The following is a 21,871-nucleotide window of genomic DNA, read 5'->3' as shown; positions in this document are numbered from 1 at the left end:
AAGTTCCTGCTAGCCCTGATGACCCCTCCCTATAAAAGAAATGCCTTTTTCTATTTGATTTTGAGATGTCAAAGGTCCTGAGGTCAGGATGTTCCACCTATTTCAATGGCATCTATTAATTCCCTTTCAAATCATAAGAGCAGCTGATATTTATTACGTATGTAGTAATACATGACAGACGTAAATTCTTTGCATGTAATATTTAACTAATCCTCACAACCACTTATGAGAGATGTTCCCCTCTGCCTCTTAACCTTATTTGCAGAAGAGGAAGGTAAGAACAGGAAAGTGGCCTGTCCCTGACCTGGGACACACAGCTCCTAAGTTTTAGGTTGGGATCCAACCCATCCTCCAAATGCAGAGTTAAAACCCTTGGTGTTAGCTTCCAGCAATGCTTCTACCATGATGCTCTCCTGTAAGAAACCTGCTTTCCTCTGCCTCTGTTCCTGCACTCAAGCTGTTTCTCACAGCCAGAAAGTCCTTTTCTCTCCCCTTGCCAGACTCTAAAAACTTCCCAAAGAGCAGAGTTTCAGATTCACCTATTCCTCACCCCACCCCAACAAATGTCCACTGCAATTCCTTTTAAATGGATAGACTTCTGGTTCGGTTTTTAAAGAACAGTGTATCTTTCCACCTAGATTATAAGTGCTTAATGAAGCACATTTTTTCTCTACATTTTTTCAATCACTCTCAGTACCCAGTAAAGTTGTGACTTCATAGCAGGCAGTTAAAATCATTAATAATTCTCAGGAGTACGAATTCAGTATTGGTAAAATATTAAGCCACCCATTAAATTCATACAGAATCCCACAGAATTTAAAGGCACTTAATTTCCAGCTATTTATGATTTTATAACCAGTTTTGAAATGGGCACCTTTAATTACCCAGCAGCTGTTATGGAAATAACACAGTCCAGTAGAAATAATGGAAATAATCACAGTCCAGTGAACATAGTTCTGTGAAATTCAACACTGCCTGGGGTTGCTGGATTCAGCATGTACATAAGCTACACACACTTAGCCTTCCAGCTCTCTGATGCAGACATACACCTGGGCCTTAAAAGCTCATCCTTTTCTCTAAAATCTAGACGTGGTCCTTTTGTTCCTGTGTCTGCCCCAGAAAATATCTTATCTGAGTTACATCTTCCCACATAGCCCCACTCCCCTTCAAGTGAGAGGAACAGGTTCATTCTCAGCTTAGCTTAGAGGGTGTCTGTTCCCATATCACTGAGAAGTTAACAAGATAGGGATGGTTCTGATAAATTTGCCATTTCCTTCACTCTGCCCAAGTTTGGTACTGCTTTAGAACACGGAAGATGCAGACAACAATATATTGTTATGTCTTTCCACTGGGAATATTCTTTCTCCCTATTTCTTCCTTAAAGACAAGAGGGCGCTTTACATTTTCTTTACAACCCCAAATGTCTAATACCCAAGTCATTCCTATTGGTTGAATCCAACTCTTTTGGGGAACGTCTACCTATATTCCATGTCAAGTATATACTCCTTTGAGTTCTAGACATATCTATCCTTGTAGAGTACTCAACCACATCACACCCAATTATGTTCAGAATGAATGCAAGTAGGGAACAAGGGTTGGGTACCTTCTTACTGGATTTGATCACTATTCTCAAGGTGGCAGAGTCTCAGTATCAATTTCTGTAGGTATCAGCTTAAATTTACTGAGGGACTGTCGCATCTTCTACCTGCCTGTTTGTGCAGCTGGTGATGGAGAGGTTAGGAAAGAGAGTGGGGCTGCATTTGGTAGAAATCCACAGCCTCCACTGGGGAAACAGTGCCAGAAGACATGGGTCATCTTCATAAAGCCAGCATCATTAGATGGTAGTGGTGAAAAATTATAATTAGTTCCTTCTTCATTTATACTCTAGATACTAATAAATATAAATGCTATATAAATTTTAAAAATTTCAAAGTTAAATAAATTTATGTGGTAGCCAACTACTTCATAATTTTAACTTCTGTGCCAATCTAGTGAATGCAGGGAAAGGGCTGGGCCAAGTATTCATGAGCTTTAAGTTAACCACAGTCTCATTTAATTTTTCATATATAAAACACTTCAGGAATATACGAAATTTATTCTTTGACCCAAGGCTTCACACTTGGTGTTAATGATTTACTTACAAAATCCTAAGTGGAGCCTCTCAGGAGATCATCCAACATATGGTAAGAATTCATTGAAGTCTAGGCATATTCTTAGAAGGCTCTGGATAATATACAGATATCTGATACTTCTCATAAATTATTCAGGGGAGGTACAACCTTCAGCACTTTACAAATGTGCACCTAAATCAACGCGAACTCCAGATTTCTGGGCCATAAGACCAAGGGAATGGTGGTGACATTAACTGAAATAGAAAACAGAAGAGGAAGTTTTGATTTGGGAAATACATGGAGATAAGTACTCAATTTTGAACATCGTAAGTTAGAAATGTAAGGGCATCAGAATGGTGGCATCTGGAGCTGAGGAGAAAAGTCTAGATATGATTTGGGAATCATTAGAGTAGGTGAAATGTGAGACCTTCCAGGGAGGATGGGTAGAAAGAGAAGAGTTAAGGTCGGAGCTTTGTCCATGGACCTTAGACCACAGCCCTCCAAGGAACTGAGGACCTGGGCTTGGAGAGACAGGAGAAGGAAACAGAGCCTCACATTGCTTTAATTTGATAGTTTCCTCTTTTCCTAAGTGAGGACTCAGAATTTTAAGGAAAATGGAGATACAAGTGAAGTTTGACATTACAGGTCTATAACTGTGCTTGCAAGTGCTTTGTGTATCTGGAATAAAACAGGCCCTCAGCAAATATTTGGTATCTAAATTAATAAATTATCTTAAATTGTAAAAAGAAAAAAAGGGAGGGGAGCTGATCAGGGAAAGAGGAAGGAAAACACCAGAGCATAAAGAATATCTGTCCATGCCTTTGGCCGTTCCCTTAACAGTGGACGGAAATCTCCACTAGACAAGAGAAAGCAAGAATTCCAAATGGCAAATGGAAGGAAATCAACTTGTGAAGTGGATGATTTTGCTCATTTTAGCATCAGAAATAAGCCTGAGGGGTGATATATGAAGTGCTCTTACCACAAAAGAAAAAAAATCTAATTAAAAAAATGAAGGGGGTGGGAGGAAACTTTTGGAGGTGGTAGATGTTTATGGCCTTGATTCTGGTGATGGTTTCTCAGAAGTAGACTTATCTCCAGACTCATCAAGTTGTATATATTAAATGTGTCCAAGTTTTTGTCTGTCAAGCATACCTCAATAAAGTGATTTTAAAAATGAAATCAACGTGAGAGACAGTGTAGTGTTATGAACAGAAACATGGCTTCTCAACTCATGTAGACCTGAGACGGTAATTAGTTCTTCTAAGGCTAATTATCCTCACCCATATAGCGGGGAGAATATCCTACCTACTGAATATGGCTGCTGGAAGAATTAAGTGACTAAAATCATATAAAGCACTGACAGTGTTGAAAACATCTGTAGAATGCTAAATAGTAAAAGCATAATGAAGTCACTCCATTGCCATTTATATTACTTTTAGTAAAAACATATTGTGGACTAATTAGTAAAACCTGATATTTGGGAGTAGCAATTCTAACAGAGGAATTGCATTCTCATTTAAATATTCTCTGCATATAGAGAAAACTTCTCTCTCTCTCTCTCTCTCTCTCTCTCTCTCTCTCTCTCTCTCTCTCTAATGTGGTATAACTCAAAGACAGTTAAATTGAAACCCCTAAAACAATTTAGAACAAATTTTCCTTTCTAGATGGAAAAGAATTATTGAATCTAAAATGTACTCCATTTTAGACTGATGGAGTACATTAAAATGACAGATTACACACTAAAAAATCACCTGCTCTCAGAAGAGAACAATAAAGTGTCAAAGATACTAACATTTACACTTACAAAAATGCAACATTTAGAAAGTTAAACAAAAATCTGTGAACTGCTTGTTAATGAGATACTATAAACCTTAGCACAAATACCATGTCGTCCTTTGAAAAAGTATATTTGATCCTATACACTCAGCAAGCCAGTGAAAGAACTTGAAAATAAGAGATAAAATAATTTACACAAATACACACTCTGAAAAGTTTTTAACAATAATTTAAATGGAAAGAGTTTTTCTTATGGCAATATTTTTAACTTTCTCAGTTGTATAAATGTGTACATTGGACTATTTGTGTAGCTTAAGAATAAATGAAAATATGACTACCATGACTAAATGAAAACTTTGTCCTGCATACGTTTCCAGAAGAAGTAAAACATGTGCTAGAGAGGTTTGAATGCCTCTGAAGAGATTACTCGCCCCTTCAATGCAATTTAATATCTTCCATTTGCAAGGAATTAATATTTTTCCTCTGATAAAGTGAGGTATATTGGTACTCAGGTGGAATTTTCCAAGGTAGACAAGAGACTCAAAAGAAGTGATAGATATAGATAGATATTTCATTCTTGGGTCAGCTCCAAGCATAAAGTGACTATACTACCTGTTACAGACTAAATTTTTGTGTCCCCCCCCCAAATTCATATATTGAAGACCTTCAAGGTGACATTAGGATTGGGGGGCTTTTGGGAGGTTTGGGTAAGGCCATGAGGATAGGGTTGCTGTGATGGGATTAGTACCCTTATAAGAAAAGAAAAGAGACAGGAGCACTCTCTCTCTCTCTCTACCATGTGAGGACACAGTAAGAAGGTAGCCACCTACAAGCCAGGAAGAGAGCCCTCACCAGGAACTGAACTGGCCAGCCTCCTACTCTTAGACTTTCCAGCCTCCAGAACTGTGAGAAAGAAATGTCCGTTGTTGAAGCGACCAGGTCTAGAGTATTTTGTTATGGCACCCTGAGCTAAGACAACCTCTGTGGACAGAAATTTTTATTTTATATTGCAATAATGTATATACTTAAGATGTTAATCATTTATTACAAGTTAAAACTCTTGCAGAATTCTAAGTCATTCAACTATGTCTTCATCATTTGATGCTAATGCTGACCTCAGTTACTGAACATCATCTTTGCTTCCATCCGTAACAGAAAGTCTTTCCTGGGAGAAATGAATTTATGTAAGTTGTATTGGAGGACATTCTTCTCTAAGAATCTTCAGAAAATGCTTGTGTTTTTCTGCCCTAAAGAATAAACAGGGTAGTGTACAGGAAGGGTTTATTACAGTTCGTCGTGCATAGCAGGAGTGCAAAGAATATTGTGGTGTGTGTGTGATTTTTTTTTTTCTGTTTCCTGTTGTACCCATCACTCTGAATACGTTACATGGGTCACTACACCAAGCAAAATGTGGAGCTACAGGAAAATTTTAGGGTAGTAAATCAGAGAGTTAAGAATAAAAACAAAGAAATGGAGAGGCCGTGACAACCCGTGATCTTTCTTTTTTATTGTTCAGATCTAATTTTACCTATAAGTCCTTTTTTTCATACTGTCTCTCTCTGGTCCATTCATTCCCCCCACTCTTCCATGTTCCCCTCTTTCCTTAAGCTGCAATTCCTCCTCCCCAAGCCCCACTCTTAGCTGACAGCCACAGCTCTTCCATCAGCAAGCGTATGATGCAGGGAGAGCCCCCATAAGCACCCGTCACCACATCCTTCCACCCATGACCCTAGACTGGAGCTTCTCAACCCTCTCTGGGCACCACGACACCTGAGACGTTTTTGAAAACTGCCTTCGCCCCACTCCAGACACACTGAATCCGAATCTTTATGGGTAGGGCCTAGATGTTGAAATGAAAAATATAATCTCCCCAGATGACCCTAGCATGCAGCCAGGGCTGAGAACTACTGCTGTCGTTGGTCTTAGCTAAAGCAAACCCTCCACCTAGGTCTCAGATCTCATCAGCATCTGCAAACTAAAGGACCTCTTCACTCCAGCAATTCTCTTCCCCATGCTGATGCCCCCGGTTCTCCCCTCTCAGATGAATTATTTTCTTCAGCATACACACAAGCTGTTATTTCTCCCATCATTACAAAGAACCCTGATTTCTCTTCCCTCTGTAGGGGTCCCTTATCATTTCTCTCCTCAGGGATATATTCATTTAGGTTGAATATATACACACTACTAGATAAAAAAGAGATAACCAACAAGGACCTACTGCATAGCACAGGGAACTCAATATTTTCTAATAATCTATCAGGGAACAGAATTCGAAATATATCTATATGTATAACTGAATCACTTTGCTGTACACCCGAAACTAACAACATTATAAATCAACTATACTTCAACTGAAAAAAAAACTCCTTTAAAGAGCTCTGTATATTCTCCGTGTCCATTTCTGTTTTCCCCTCTGTTAGAACTCAGTCCTTTAAGATTTCTGCTTTTGACAATTCACCAAAACTAATCATCTCCATGTTTCTAACCATAATGGTCAAGTCTCACTCTTCCTCCCGTGAGACTGAGCAAGAACACTGGAAATAGTTTTTTTTTGTTTCTTTGTTTGTTTTTTGCGGTACGCGGGCCTCTCACTGCCGTGGCCTCTCCCGTTGCGGAGCACAGGCTCCGGACGCGCAGGCCCAGCGGCCACGGCTCACGGGCCCAGCCGCTCCGCGGCACGTGGGATCCTCCCGGACCGGGACACGAACCCGCGTCCCCTGCATCGGCAGGCGGACTCTCAACCACTGCGCCACCAGGGAAGCCCTGGAAATGGTTGATCATTCTTTCTTCCTTGAACAGTGCTTATCATTTAGCTCCAAGAAAAGCACCCTCACCTCATTTTTCTCCTTTTCTCTTCTGGTGCCTCTACCTCATTTCACTCAATTCTTAATACTGGAATCCCTTGGGACTCAGTCCTTGTGCTTCCTATAATGTTATCTAAACTCATTCCCTAAGTGATATTATAGAATCGCTGGGCTATATGTTCATGTGTCTCAAGTTTGTATCTCCAGCCAACACGACACCCCCTTTCTTATTCTCACTTCCTAGAGGCACCCCTAACACAATTAAGAGCATTTAGCTTTTCTGATTGTTCAGGGCATAACAAACTTGATATTATCCATGAACCTCTCACTCCCCGTGGCAGGTAGGATTTTATTTTTTAATACATCTTTATTGGAGTATAATTGCTTCACAATGCTGTGTTAGTTTCTGTTGTATACCAAAGTGAATCAGCCATATGTATACATATGTCCCCATATCTCCTCCCTCTTGTGTGTCCCTCCCTCCCACCCTCCCTACCCCACCCCTCTAGGCGGTCACAGAGCACCGAGCTGATCTCCCTGTGCTATGCGGCTGCTTCCCACTAGCTGTCTATTTTACATTTGGGAGTGTATATATGTCCATGCCACTCTCTTCGTCCCAACTTACCCTTCCCCTACCGTGTCCTCAAGTCCATTCTCTGTGTCTATGTCTTTATTCCTGCCCTGCCCCTAGGTTCTTCAGAACCTTTTTTTTTTGGATTCCATATATATGTGTTAGCGTACGGTATTTGTTTTTCCCCTTCTGACTTACTTCACTCTGTATGACAGACTCTAGGTCTATCCACCTTACTACAAATAACTCAATTTCATTTCTTTTTATGGCTGAGTAATATTCCATTGTATATATGTGCCACATCTTCTTTATCCCTTCATCTGTTGATGGACATTTAGGTTGCTTCCATGTCCTGGCTATTGTAAATAGAGCTGCAATGAACATTGTGGTACATGACTCTTTTTGAATTACAGTTTTCTCAGGATATATGCCCAGTAGTGGGATTGCTGGGCCACTGAGGAGAACAGGATGGAGGTTCCTTAAAAAGGCAGGTAGGATTCTGTTTCCATAATTTTGCCCTCTGATGTTATGCATGTCAGTATGTTACATTATCTGGAGAGAGGGAATTGAGAGTGCTAATGAGCTGACCTTAAAATAGGGAGATCACCCTGGATTATCCAGGTGAGCCCAATGCAATCACAGGAGTCCCTAGAAGTGGAAGAGGAAGGTAAAAGATTTGGTCAGGGAGATGCAAGCAAGGACAGAAAAGAAACAACAGTTCGAACCCTGAGCAGCAGACTCCATCTACCGTTGCTGACTTTGAAGGTGGAGGAGGAGGCTAAGATTTAAGGGATGCAGATGGCCTCCAGAAACTGCAAAAGTCAAGGAAACAGAGCATCCCCTAGAAACTCCCAACGGGGAGCAGCCCTGATGGTACCTTGACTTCAGCCCAGTGGGACCCACACCAGACCTCTGCCCTATGGAACTATATGATAATACATTTATGTTATTTTCAGCTGCTAAATTTGTAGTAATTTATTATGGCAGCAATAGAAAATTATTATACTCCCAATCACCAGTTCTTTAGCATTTCCTGTCAGCTCTATTCTAAAAATATACCCCCAAATTGACTATTTCTCACCACATCCTTGTTCCATTTTGGTCCAAGCCACCATCATCTCTTGCTGAATTTATCAACAGAGCCTCCTGACCGGTCTCCCTGCTTTTGCCCTCAAAATCCTTCTATCAGTTCAGAACGTGGCAGCCAGGCTGCTTCTGTTAACTCATAAGTGACACCAGGTCTCCCTTCTGCTCAAATCTCCCAATGGCTTCAGCAGGCACTGGGCACAACAGCCAGAGTCCTTTTGAGGACCCTCCCAGCCTCCATGTGGTCTGGCTCTTCTTCTGCCCTCCTCATTTATTCATCTGCTCCTACCACACTGGTTTCTCCATCGGGGGCTTTGACCTCACGTGAAAAGCTCCTTCCCTGATATACCTTCAGGAGGTAACTGTGGACTCCTCAGCATTTATCATTATCTACCAAACTACATGTTTAACTTTATCTTTTTATTTGTGGTCACCCACACAAGACCGTTGAGCGTCGCATGGGTAGCGATTCTGTCTACTCCATTCATAGCTGTCTGGGCCATAATAAAGACTCAGTAGATAGCTGATGAATGAGTGTACTTTTCCCATGGAATACGACTGTTGGGTCTGTTCTTTTGCCCCAATTCCCACTGCTACTACCCCAACCAAGCCCACTCCATTAACATTTCATCAGTGGATTCTTAGCTGGTGTCTTTGCTTCCAGTTCTTAGTCTCACCCTCCAGTGCATCCCTACGGATATTTATCCCTGATTAACCTTTGCTAAAAACCATTTGTAGCACATGAATTTTCTTCTTAGGTCTATACGATCATTCCCATTGCATTCTGCTTTAAGACCAGACCTTGAAGGATTCTCCACTAAAGTTACCTATTTAAAACCATCTTTGCAGCTAATATCTTCACTTTCCACTCCTTTCAGACAGACCTCCTTGTATGGGACTCTCACTTCTCTGCAACTGTTCGCCTGCACTGCTGCCCAAGGGCAGGGTTTTCTTCTTTCCTTCCTTCAAAGATCTAAGCTTTAAGCAACCATCAGGATCAGAGTTTCTCAAAAGGCACAGTCACCAAAAAACTTTGCCCAACTACTCCACTTCCACCAGACTTCATTTTTACTCATTTATTGTTTTCCATTTTATTGAGGTTTTTTCCTCTCTTTGTACTTGGACTGGAGTCTTTCTGAAGATAGGATTCATCTCTCTTCCTGCTCTTTGGTCACCCAAGTGACAGTACAGTTCCAAGCCTATAGCAACTCCTTAAAAAGTATTAACTCAGATTTTATGACTTCAGTGTCTTTGCAAAATATTATAATACATAACACAATATAATATATAATAGATTCCTCTTGTTCTCTGGGCTTACTATTTTACTATGCTTAATTTCTTTTTAAAAGTAACTTAGGTGTTATTCTTTTCCTGTAGTTATTTTACACAGAAGTTTTTATAACTTTGTAAATATTTTCTTGTTGTTTCTTTACTGTTAAATCGATACAGGGCTTAAATCCACCTGCGTTCTAATTTAGGATTTCTCCAACAAGTAGAGAAAACCATTAGTTTACCTCTGGGTAAACTTGCTCACTCTTTCCCTCCACACTACTGGAAGGTCCTGGAAGGGGCAAGGGGTGTGGTGAACCTGACAGACAGTCCCCTGCCCCTCGAGGGGCTTATAGCTTCACAGAGCAGATGGCCATTCAACGAAGAGCTATAAGTGAGAAGAGAATAATAAAATAGGAGGTAAAAGTGCTCTGGGACAGCTTTCTAGAGGATGTGGTGCCTTGGCTGCATCTCAGCTCCTTCACGGGTAGAAGGAGAGGCTGTACGACATGATCTCTTAGGTCCTTCTCAGCCAGGAGATTCTCTGCCACTCATCCCATTCTAAGAAAAAAAAATCTCAGAGCTTCTCAGAGTCTTCTAGGCTGACTAGCATGCCCACACAAAACCATAAAAAGAACTACTTTCGTCTTCTTATTATTGCTATTATTGTATAGGATGGGCTGTCAGTTTTCTTAGATCCACAATTCCTGTTGAAAGCTTTGGGACCAGTGTTACTAAATTTATTATTTTTCCAGACTGGACAGGTTAAAAATATAAATAGCTCTGGGACAACTTTGCCACTGAGTGAGTTACCAAAAAAACCCCTTGTTTTTCAGAGATTTTGATTTCGAAATGTAGTTAATGGGGTCATGGGTCTGTACTCTTTGCATACCTGCTTTAGATTAACTCAACCAGTAATATTAGAGCCAATCAAGATAAATTAACTTATATTTGCTTCTTTGAAGCTTTCTACATTTATACCTACAGCTGGAAAGTCTCTCTCACATTAGAACTTTGGAAAGTAGGTTATAAAAACAAACAAAAAAAATTCATACAAAAGAATACACAAAAATCAAGAAACTTCATAATCTTGTAAAGGCAACGGAAATTTGGATTGAGTATTCTTAATAAAATTTGATACAACAAGCCAACCAACTTTAAGGGATAAGCCAATTGATTCTTCTCTCTTAAGAGTTTTGGGGGGAAGTGACTTCACTACTATATATAAATCCAGGTATGAAATAATAAATTTCACAACACGATCTCATCATCAAGGAAACAATTTCATTGGGAAAAAGTTTCATTATCTATTTGAATCAACAACTTGCTTTTCAGGCAGGTAATTCTTAAAAAAACATATACAACGATTTTACGAAAATTTTGCCTTTTTTTCACTTTTACGAGGAGACTTGGGACTTTTAACTATGTTCACTGAAACGAGTAACTTTTTCTTGAATATTTCAGACAGTTAAAAGAAAACCTCTAATATTTAAAGGAAATTCTATCTCCCACTTCCCCACCAAAAAACAACAAACCAAAAATATGAAGCACTACATCAAAAAACGATTTTCTTGTCCTTACCTTCTTTGTCATCATGGTGGATAATTGCATCCTGTATCATGTCAGCAAGGTTAAAATGAACTTTTTGATTCTTCCCACGCTTCAGCTTTTTCAGGAGCCCCTCCTGCTTCTGAAAAGCCTTCTCTCTTTCATAGTAGGCTTTGACTTGTTCACAGCGCATGCGTTTTACCAGCCGCTGCCTTTGGCCCAGGGGGAGGGACTCCAGCAAGCACTGGTCAATTTCCATTTCATGGGATCGAAAAATGTTACATAGCTGAAAGCAACCTGAAAGAAACACAATGGAAAAGTCACTAGACCTATTGCTACAGCCAAGACAGCAGCACTGCAAGCATCACCCATCACTCAAGCTAGAAACCCAGTCAGTCCTCTTTGTGCTAGACAACTAATGCAAACACTTTTTAGAGACTGTAGGAAAAGCAAAGAGAGTTGATGTCTTACTCAAGACTGCATAGTAGTAAAACAGATGACAATTAGATATAGATGGGTAATTTTGCTCAACATAATTACTAACAATCCATCCTTTCCTGTTTCTTTAAATCTCTACCAAAGGCTTAAATGTTTTACCATGGCACTAAGTCCCTTCTAACTGAATAATGCCAACTAAACTTTACATGCTAAATTTTGGCAGAAAGCCATTCCGAGTTTTGGAGAACAGCCTAATAAAATTGGTTTTCCATGTCGTGATGACTCGGCTAACCTAATGTAACAGAACATATGTATGCCATCAATTGTTTACATGACACAGTGATCATTTTCCACAATTTACTGCTGAGCCTTTTTCCTTGTCATCAGTGGCATTCATTCCTAAAAGACCTAATGATGGTTAAATATAAAGACTGTGCGATGGAAGAGAGATTTTTCTCTTGGCAACTCAAAATTGTGTGCACGGAATTGTTGCTCTCATAGTCTTTGTCTTATTAATACAGTGATTAGCAAAGTGAGTTGTCTGTCCTGGACCTGAAAATCATCCCTTTCTATTTCCTATAAACACCACCCAAAGCGCCTGTAATGGAATTGTACAAACTCCTATTGAAACCGCACAGACACCTGTGGTGCCCTACTGGGTACAAAAGCCTTTCTGTGTCCCCTGTTTCTTGTTTGTAGGAAAGAGGTTTCAGCCTCCTAGACCTTCCCGGAGTTCCAAAGGGCGTTTCAAGCAGTTACTAACTAGACGAGTGAGGGAATGCAGAAACAAGGGAAAGGCAGTCCAGAAACAACAGTGCAGGGATGGGGCAGGGTCCTGGTTCCTCCTGAGGGGAGATACAGAACAATCTGATACATATCTCTGAGTTCTTCTACAGGAACTAAGCCCCCACACGGAGATGGAGGATGGTAACTTGAGGCTGAGCGCAGGCATGTGGAACCCACACTGGTTGGAGCCTGAAAGCTGATGACTGAGATTCCCGAACACCACCCTGTTACCTCCCCACCAATCAATCAGAGGAAGGCCAACCCAGCAGACCTCCCTGCAAGTTTTGCCTACAAAAACTCTGCCCTGAAACCCACTGGAGAGTCTGGGTCTTTTGGGCACGAGCCACCCATTCTCCTTGCTTGGCCCCACAATAAACATTTCCCTGCTCCAACTCCGACTTGTTTGGCCTCACTGTGCATCAGGCACACAAACTTGGGCTTGACGACGGTATATTTACCACTACATTAAAATTTTACTGTTGGCAGGAAATAAATGTTGAACCACTGAACACTCTAGAATGTGGCTCACAAACACAGGTTCAGACAACCGTGTGTATGTTCTTCTCTTAAGATATATCTGATGTAAGTCTCAGGCAAGTAAAAGTAACTCTGCATGCGCAGAAATGCGGCTGATTGTAAGCCACATCTGGAAAGATCGTACCATAAGGGTCTACTTCATCTTTAGAAAGATGCTCTATTCCTTTGACAGCACAGCAAATTGTGACAATGCTATTTTCATTTCTATCTCGCTCGACGCTTTGCAAAACTTTATTCTCGCGAACACCAGGCATAACCATCCCTGTTGTGTAGGCAAAGAAAACTACGTTGAGGGAGGCTGTGACTTGTCCCAGACCATGATAAAGTTGTAAATGTCCCATAAAGGCTCAAGACAAAGACAGGATAAAAGACAGTGATTCTTGAAAGCCAGATTTTACATAGATTTGTGTATACATATGGAGAGGGGAGAGCAGCAGACCGGGGGAACTGTGTTTTCATCGTTCATTAGCATTTGACAAAAGCTCAATGTTTTAGAATCATATGTTTTCATAAAACTCTTCAGCAGTCTTTGCAAGAGTGGTGTTAGAAGCATCAGATAGCTACTCACAAAACGTTCCCTTCCCAGTGACCCGAACACAAAGGGACACCAGGGGTTCTGAAATTATGACAGATTGCTCTGGAGTATGACTGTCTGTGAGGGCTCATTAATAATGGAAAGGAGATATCTTCCACTTTCAAACCTGTTTAGAAAACATCATTGGGTTTGATTTATTAACTTGGATGCTCAGGAACCTGTGACTTCCCGTGACTTTCCAGGTTTGTCAGTGGGCGCCCAGGGAATCATTGGAGCCACTGAAAAGCCTAAAGAAGTAAAACAAATGACATCGCAGAGTATCCTGTGCTTATCAGCATGCGGTCCAAGAGGGAGGTTAATCTAATAAAGCCAACAGTCCTCTCGTTTTTCGCTCTTGAAGAAAGGTCTCATGGTGAAATTTTCAATTAACTTTTGAGGAGTCTGTGGATACAGCTGGTGATTCATTGAGCAATCCCTCTCCTCCCTCAAAAAGAAACACCGAGGGTTGTTCCTAAATTAATTCCCTTCTGATCTGGAAAATCAAAAGCCAGGGCTGTCAAATTTCAAATCCATACACATATAAAATATTGATTTTTAAAACATTGTTTGTGAAATAATTCCACATGCTTTGATTTTAAATGGCCTAAACTTTGATGTATTTTATATTCTGAAAATGTACTGGGCCCTGTGACTTTCTTTTGGCTAATTATGGGTGAATCAGCTACGTCGTGTATATGTGCTATATGGATCTCTAAGATAGCACACTAAAAACAGGAGAGTTATGGGAAATACAGCTTTGAGGCAGTCTCCTCAAAGTCTATAGAATTTCATCACCAGGGCACTAAAAACAACAATAACTAATTCCTCAGGTGATAATCTGGATGGCCCAGGCGAGGACAGGAGTCTGAACTGGGCCAAGCTAGTTTGCTCCTGGGACAGGAGTTCTGGGCAGGCACTGGTTTCCAACTGTTTAACGGGTTGATGGGGTTCTGCCTGCCCAGTTACTGACCGGGGGCTCTTCCTGCTGACTATCCTACTTCTCTTCCCACTATTTTGACTCTCTTTGCCTAGGAAAAAACACTCATGAACTAATACAACTTCAACATCATACACACCTCTTTCTCACAGTAATGCGTTCATTAGTATGACAAAGACACATGTATTAAGACAGGGCATATTTTCATTGTCGTGAAGACTGACTAGCTGAAGCCAGTATTCTCTTCTCCTTAGATGTGAGTGGACTTCATTTTTGAGCTTCCCAGACCAGGCTCATGAAAAATGCCCACATGCCTTTTACCATGTTCTGTCACTTCTGCCAGCTTGATGCCCAGGAGCTTGGTGACGGAGGGAGCCACCTACCAAGATGGTGACAGTGATGGAGCCTTGGTTCCTCCAAGCGTCTTCCACCCATCAGCCCTTATCTTAACTTCTTATGAGCAAGAAACTAACTTCTATTGTGTGTAACCACTGACATTTTGGGTTTTAACTACGACAACCACAGCACCCTACGTAGAGGATGCTGTTGTTGAGGAATTATTTTCTTCACAGTGCTAAACGGTGAGGAAGAAAGCATTAAATTTTTCTAGAATTTTGAATGATAAGCCTACTCCATTACTATTTACCGAGTGGAGAGCTGGTGAATTTTTAACAATCAGCTCTCGTGGGGTGGGAATGGAATCTCTGAATTATCGTGTGTTTGCCTATCATCACGGTACAAATACTCTGGGCATGGCCAATTAAAACTGACCACGTGACATCACTAAACTCAGAGATGGGACCCTCCAGAATCAGTGCAGGCCGGCTTCAGAACACCACTGCACCCTCCCCGCATGGGAGAATCAAGGGTTGTATGTGCATCAGAAAAAACAAATACTTGGAAAAAGACATTCCAGTATGATTTCCAAGGCGTGATTGAAGCAAAGAGTATCAAGAATTACCCATTTCTCTAGAGAAAATAACTACGTATATGTAATAACCTTTGCTTGGGATGTTTGACTGATTTAACCAACTTGTAGTTTGAGTTTCCATAGGAAGTAGATAAATACCCATATACTTTAAATGGCTTAATCATCAAAATCAGCTGCTCGTAGATGGCAATGTTAAATAGTACAAAAACTAGTGAAATTCAAACTGGATTCCAATCTTAGATACAGCATTTTCTATCTATGTCCTGGAGCAAAGTACTCAAAACTTCTAACATATTTTTTTTTAGTATATAAAAAGGAATTAATATGTCAGGCTTTCTGGGATATTTTTAAAATAGGAGAAAGTTTGAAAAAAAGAAATGTCTGGCACAAAGTACTCAATGAATAGTAATTATTCTTGTTAGGAATATATTATGAGGATCTATGTGTCCCAATTATTGCATACATGGGATGTGTAAAGAGAATCAGAGAGAGGTAAAGGCACTTCCCACAAAGCGCTTCAATGATACCTCTCCTTTTTATTTTCTGGAATTCTCCAGACACAAGGTCTTTGCATTTCTGTTCCCTCTGCCTGGAATGTTCTCACTCTGACAGCTGAAGACTGTGCAGTTAGCACCCTCTGTCCCCCAGGTCTGCACTCAAAACCCCCTTCTTCATGAGGCTCCCACAGGTTCCCACTTTATCCCTATTTGCAAATGTCCCCTGATAAAACTTCCAATTCCTATTCGCTTTGTTTTCCCCTTTAGTACTTATCAGTCTGAGTTACACTTCTACAATAGCAATTATTATACTTAGAATACATATTATACTCACACCAATACTAACGCTGTCTCTAAATAACGTACATATTTTCTCGTTTATCTATAAGCACCACAAAGTCAGGAACTTGGGGTGTTTTATCCACTGCTTATTCTTAGTCTCTGGAGTAGCAGATGTTCAATATTTTTGCTGTCGTTAAATGAAACTGTTTAATGGGCCATTAGATAGTTGGCAGGAATATCATGTATATTACTAGGACCAGATCCAGAATTCAAGGTGTAGTAGATAAATGCTTATCCCCTCTATTCTTGCAGAAGGGCACACTGACACCATACTTCTCATCTAATTGTTCTTCCTCACAAAATTATCTGGCCGGACACAGTGTAGCCAAGTTTACCATGTATTGGATTTCCTGCTCTACAATGTGACTTTTTTGGGGGTGAGGGTGGGGAAGGAGATGCCTATACATACGACTGCCCTGCAATTCTAGATGAAAATGTACAGGCATGTATCAAAGCCAGAAGTCCCCGCTCAGCAAATGTGCATCTCCATATGACAAAAATTGAGAGCCAGCAGACAAAATACATAAAGGAAAAAGCCAAGATCTATATTCAGAAATAAATGTGCAATATCTATTAAAAACTTTAGTAGCCCCGTGCTTTGGCTTTGGAGGGTCCCACATAATGTGTTGACTTCAGGACTTTATATACTGTAGCAAACCAAAAATATAAAAAATAAGTTAAGGGAACTAGGAAATGAACTCCTGAAATTATTCTACTGTACAACTACCAGAAATGCTTTCGTCTCTATTAGAATCAAAATCTTCATGTGGCGATGGCACACTCAATATGGGAGATTTTTGTGCATCTCTCTCCATGACTGCTAGATTAAACAGCCAGAAAAAAATTAGTAAAGGCATAGATAATTTGATCTAAAGGACATCAGTAGAAACATGCATCCAATTTTCAGGGAAAAAAGTTTTTTTCCAAGAATTCATGGATGACTTACAGAATTGACTATGTCTTAGGCACCAAAGCAAATGTCAACAAATAGTGAAGAAGTGAACTTAGACAGGCATTTTCTTAACCCAGTTGAGAACTTCATCTCAACCACAGAAACGAAGCCGCACCTCCCAATATATTCAGAAACTTAAAAGCTGATTCTAAATAAAGCATAGTTTAGTAGAAAAACATAATAGAAATAATACATTTTTAGAACCAACCATTGATGAAAGAAAATCTATATCAAATTAATGGATGAAACTAAAATAGCTCATAGAAATAAATCTATAGCTTTAAATGTATATGTTAGAAAAGAATACAGTATTAGAATCAATGAGAAAACTATCTGATTCGTAGTTAGAAAAGAACAATAAAAGAAGCTCAACAAAAAAGAAAATAATTAAATGAGGATATATATATATGAATAAAAATGAAATAAGAACAAGATAAGGAAAGACAAGAGAAATGGATAATATCTAGAAAAATATAACTTATCAAGAATGACTCAAGAAGAAATACAAACTTGAATAGATTTATAATCATTACATTAGTTAAACTGTTACAATCTAATCAGCAAAAGAAAAAAAACTAAACAAAGCAAACAAACAAACGAACAAAAACCATGGCCCAAATGACTTACAGGCCTTTAAGGAATGGGTAGCATGCATGTCTCCTCAACTCTCTTAGAGGATGGAAAAGATGGAAACTGCCTCAACTCATTTTCTGAGATTAACATAAACTTGATATCAAAACTAAATGAGGACATCACAAAAAAAGGGGTATAGATCAATCTCATTATACATACACATGCAAATAGCCTGTGTGCACATTAGCAAAATGAACCCGGGGTGTGCAATTTGTTAGTGGAATGAAAGGATGGCTAATCTTAAAACATCTATGAATGTATGTTGCCACTTTATCTTCTGTTCCAAATTTAGAAAAGGGAGGCCCTCTATCATTGCTTATATTCTGCCACAAAATGAAGGTTTTACTCAACATAGAAAAAAAGAAAAAGAAATAATGGACATAAAATATGGGTAGGAGGAGGCAAAAATCAGTTATCCTTGTAAACACTGCTACCTACATAGAAAAAACCCACACATTCTATGACTCAGCTATTAGAACTGATAGTTCAGAATAATGGTCAACACGAGTCATACTGGCAAACAAGAAGAAGGCTACATTGCTCCCGGTTCCCTGTCCAGATCCCCTTCGCTGGCTGGTACACCAATATCCTCAGCTGCTCTGAGTATTGGCTGGTCCTCTGCCCTGGAGAATTCCCTGCTGGGCTCAGTCTCCCAGGGAGTGGAAGACTCTACCCACATACCATGAGCCATAGTCACTGAATGCCCTACACAGAGGTCCAAAAACATGTCCAGCTGACCCAAGGGGAAGAAACTACCCTATGGTGTGATTTACACCCTAGAGAAAAGTGAATTGAGATGAATACAGACTTTACACAAGACTACACTGTTTTTCTGCTCTTGTCTGTTCCGTGCCCTGCTTCCCTCACTCCCCGATGGATTTTCCATGCTGAGCATTCCCTCAGTAGACTGTGATTTGCTCCTGAATCTCCCCCTCAGAATCTGCTTCTAGGGGATACAATCTAAGACATATAAGGCTTCCTATATTTACTTTAATTTTCTATTAATTTTTGTGGCTTACTCTGAAAGGAAAAAATTTTTTCATAGATACAGAATCTATACACATTGAACATACTTAATGATGTACATGTTCAAAACTAGAAATAATAACAGCACGAGGAATAATAAAACACACATGCAAGAGAATGAAGTTGGAGCCTTATTCTTCAGTATATACAAAAATTAACAGAAAATGGATTCAAGGCCTAAACATAAGACTTAAAACTACTAAATTCATTGAAGAAAAACATAGAAGCTTCATGACATTGGACTTGGCAATAATTTCTTGGATGTGATACCAAAAGCACAGGCTTTTTCTCAAGCAACAGAATGAAAAATAGACAAACTGGACTAACAGAAACTTTTACACAACAAAGGACACAATCAACAAAGTGAAAAGGCAAGCCACCTAATGTAAAAAGAATAAAGAACTCTTACAGCTCAACAGCAACAAAAATCAAAGAACCAAAATAAAAAATGGGCAAAGGACCTGAACAGACTTTTCTTCAAAGATGATATACAAATAGCCAAAAAGCAAATAAAAAGGTTTTCCAAATCACTACTCATCAGAGAAATGCACATCAAAACCACAATGAGATATCACCTCACAGCCATTAGAATGGCTATTACCAAAGAAAACAAAACAAAGCCAGAAAGTAAGAAGTATTGACAAGGATGTGGAAGAAATCAGAAATTGGAACACTTGAGCACTGCTGGTGGGATTGTAAAATGGTACAAATTCTATGGAAAACAGTATGGAGGTTCCTCAAAAAGTTAAAAATAGAACTACTATATGATCTAGCAATCCCACTTCTGGGTATAAAACCAAAAGAATTGAAAGCAGGATCTCAAACAGATATTTGCTCACCTATATATACTGCAGCACAGTTCACAATAGCCAAGAGGTGGAAGCAACCTAAATGTCCACCAGCAAATGAATGGATAAACAAAATGTATATATATGGAATATATTAAGTATATTCCATGTAATGGAATACTATTCAGCCTTTAAAAGAAAGGAAATCCAGGCTTCCCTGGTGGCGCAGTGGTTGAGGGTCCGCCTGCCGATGCAGGGGACACGGGTTCGTGCCCCGGTCCGGGAAGATCCCACATGCCGCGGAGCGGCTGGGCCCGTGAGCCTTGACCGCTGAGCCTGCGCGTCCGGAGCCTGTGCTCTGCAACGGGAGAGGCCACAACAGTGAGAGGCCCGTGTACCACAAAAAAAAAAAAAAAGAAAAAAAGAAAGGAAATCCTATCGTATGTTATAAAATGGATCAACCTTGAGGACATTATGCTAAATGCAATAAGCCAGTCTCCCAAAGACAAATACTATATGGTTTCATTTATATGAGGCATCTAAAGTAGTCAAATTCATAGAAACAAAGTGAAACTGAGCAGAACCCTGAGGGGGCTTCCAGGAGACAGACCCCTCCCCCAGTGTCCCCCACCTCTGGTTTATAGAGAAGCTTTAGTGTCCTATGCCTTCCCTAAGTTCCAAAGAATAAATTTAATCAGAAAAGTGAGAAAACGTAGAAACAAAGCAAAACAGTTAAACAAGACAAAATAATAATAGGACCTCTAGTTCCTCATCAAGGGCTAGAGATAATATATCCTTAAGTTGTTTTGCAGACACTAAAAGCCCCACCAGGTGGAAGAAGTTAACTGCATGCTGACCACAAGCCTGTAGACTCCAGATTGGTTGGAACCAGAAGGTTAATGATGGTAACTCCCAAAACACCACCCAATTATCTCACTACCAACAATCAGAAGACTGTCCACAAGCTGATCACGCACGCTGAGACCCCCTCCCTCACCTTGCCTTTAAAAACCCTTCCTTGAAAGCCATTGGGGAGTTTGGGTCTTTTGAGCATGAGCTGCCCATTCTCCATGCTTGGCCCCTGCAATAAAGGCTATACTTTCCTTCACCACAAACTGGTGTCAGTGAGTAGACTTTACTGCACATTGGGCAAGGGATCCAAGTTAGGTTCAGGAACAGAAGTAGAATGGTGGTTACCAGGGGCCTAGGGGAAGAGGGAAAGAGGGAGTTGTTGTATAACGGGTATAGAGAATCAGATTTTAAAGACGAAAACGTTTTGGAGATCTATGGCACAGGAATGTGAATATGCTTCCACTATTGAACTGGATACTTTTAAATGGTTAAGGTGGTAAATTCTATTTTATAGTTTTTTTAACCACAATAAAAGAAGTAGAAAAAAAAAGAGAGAATAAGATGACACAAAGCACTGCATCACAGGAGATTTAAAAACAGACACATAGTTTAAGTATTTTGTGAAAAATTTACTTGCAAACTTATTGTTGATTCCACTTTACACAAATGTTTTCTATGAATTCCAGGAAGGTAGTTGTCTGGGAAGGAGATTAACATGCTTACACACAGGTGTTACACACACACACACACACACACACACGCACACACACACACACACACAAATACATCTATGCACCCAAAAGCTCTCCTAGCAGAAATTTCATTCTCGGGATCAATTGTTATAACATGCTTCCAGAGATATCTTTACTGCATATGCAATGACGATGAAACAAAGGAACAGTGAGGATTTTCAAAGACAAGAGTATAAGCAATTTCAACATACTCCCCCAGAGCGTTAAAAAAACACCCTTTTAAAGCTTGGAAGTCTTTTTAAAAGTGCTAGATTTTAACATCCTAGTAATCAAGCTGCAGGTCCATATCGCTCTTTGCAGAGCAAAAAATAGTACAAAGAAATTATATTTGGGGAAGATATAGATGTTATGCCCTAAAATATCTCAGGATTTAGGTCGACAATGCCTGTCTCATATAACCCTGCACTGAAACACTTCTCTGGAAAATGGAGAAATAAACTTAAATAATTTAAATTCTTCTCAAGAAAATCAACAATATTTTTCATCTCACTATTTTACTGATTCATCAAATGTTTTAGTTTATGTATCAAGAGGCCATTTCTTGGGTTTCCAGCTTTTCTAATGAAAGAATGTGAAAAAATGTTTTCTCTTTAAATAAAAATGGAAATGAAGCAAATACACAGGACACAAAAATTACTGCACACTCTTAAGTATATTTATT

The 21,871-nt window shown here is 39.7% G+C and overlaps 1 protein-coding gene across 1 annotated transcript in view; it reads right to left on the bottom strand.

Moving 5' to 3' along the window:
• The window catches only part of MYO16 (myosin XVI), a 432,588-nt gene that overhangs the window by 397,317 nt on the left and 13,400 nt on the right, over positions 1–21,871 (bottom strand). The window contains exon 2 of the mRNA XM_024123222.3: positions 11,199–11,462. Coding sequence (XP_023978990.2) covers positions 11,199–11,462 — 264 coding nt within the window. The remainder of the gene's footprint in view (positions 1–11,198; positions 11,463–21,871) is intronic.

The sequence above is a fragment of the Physeter macrocephalus genome, chromosome 13 (assembly GCF_002837175.3).
Source record: "Physeter macrocephalus isolate SW-GA chromosome 13, ASM283717v5, whole genome shotgun sequence".
Lineage (NCBI taxonomy): Eukaryota > Metazoa > Chordata > Mammalia > Artiodactyla > Physeteridae > Physeter > Physeter macrocephalus.
This window is presented reverse-complemented; position numbering and strand designations above follow the sequence as displayed.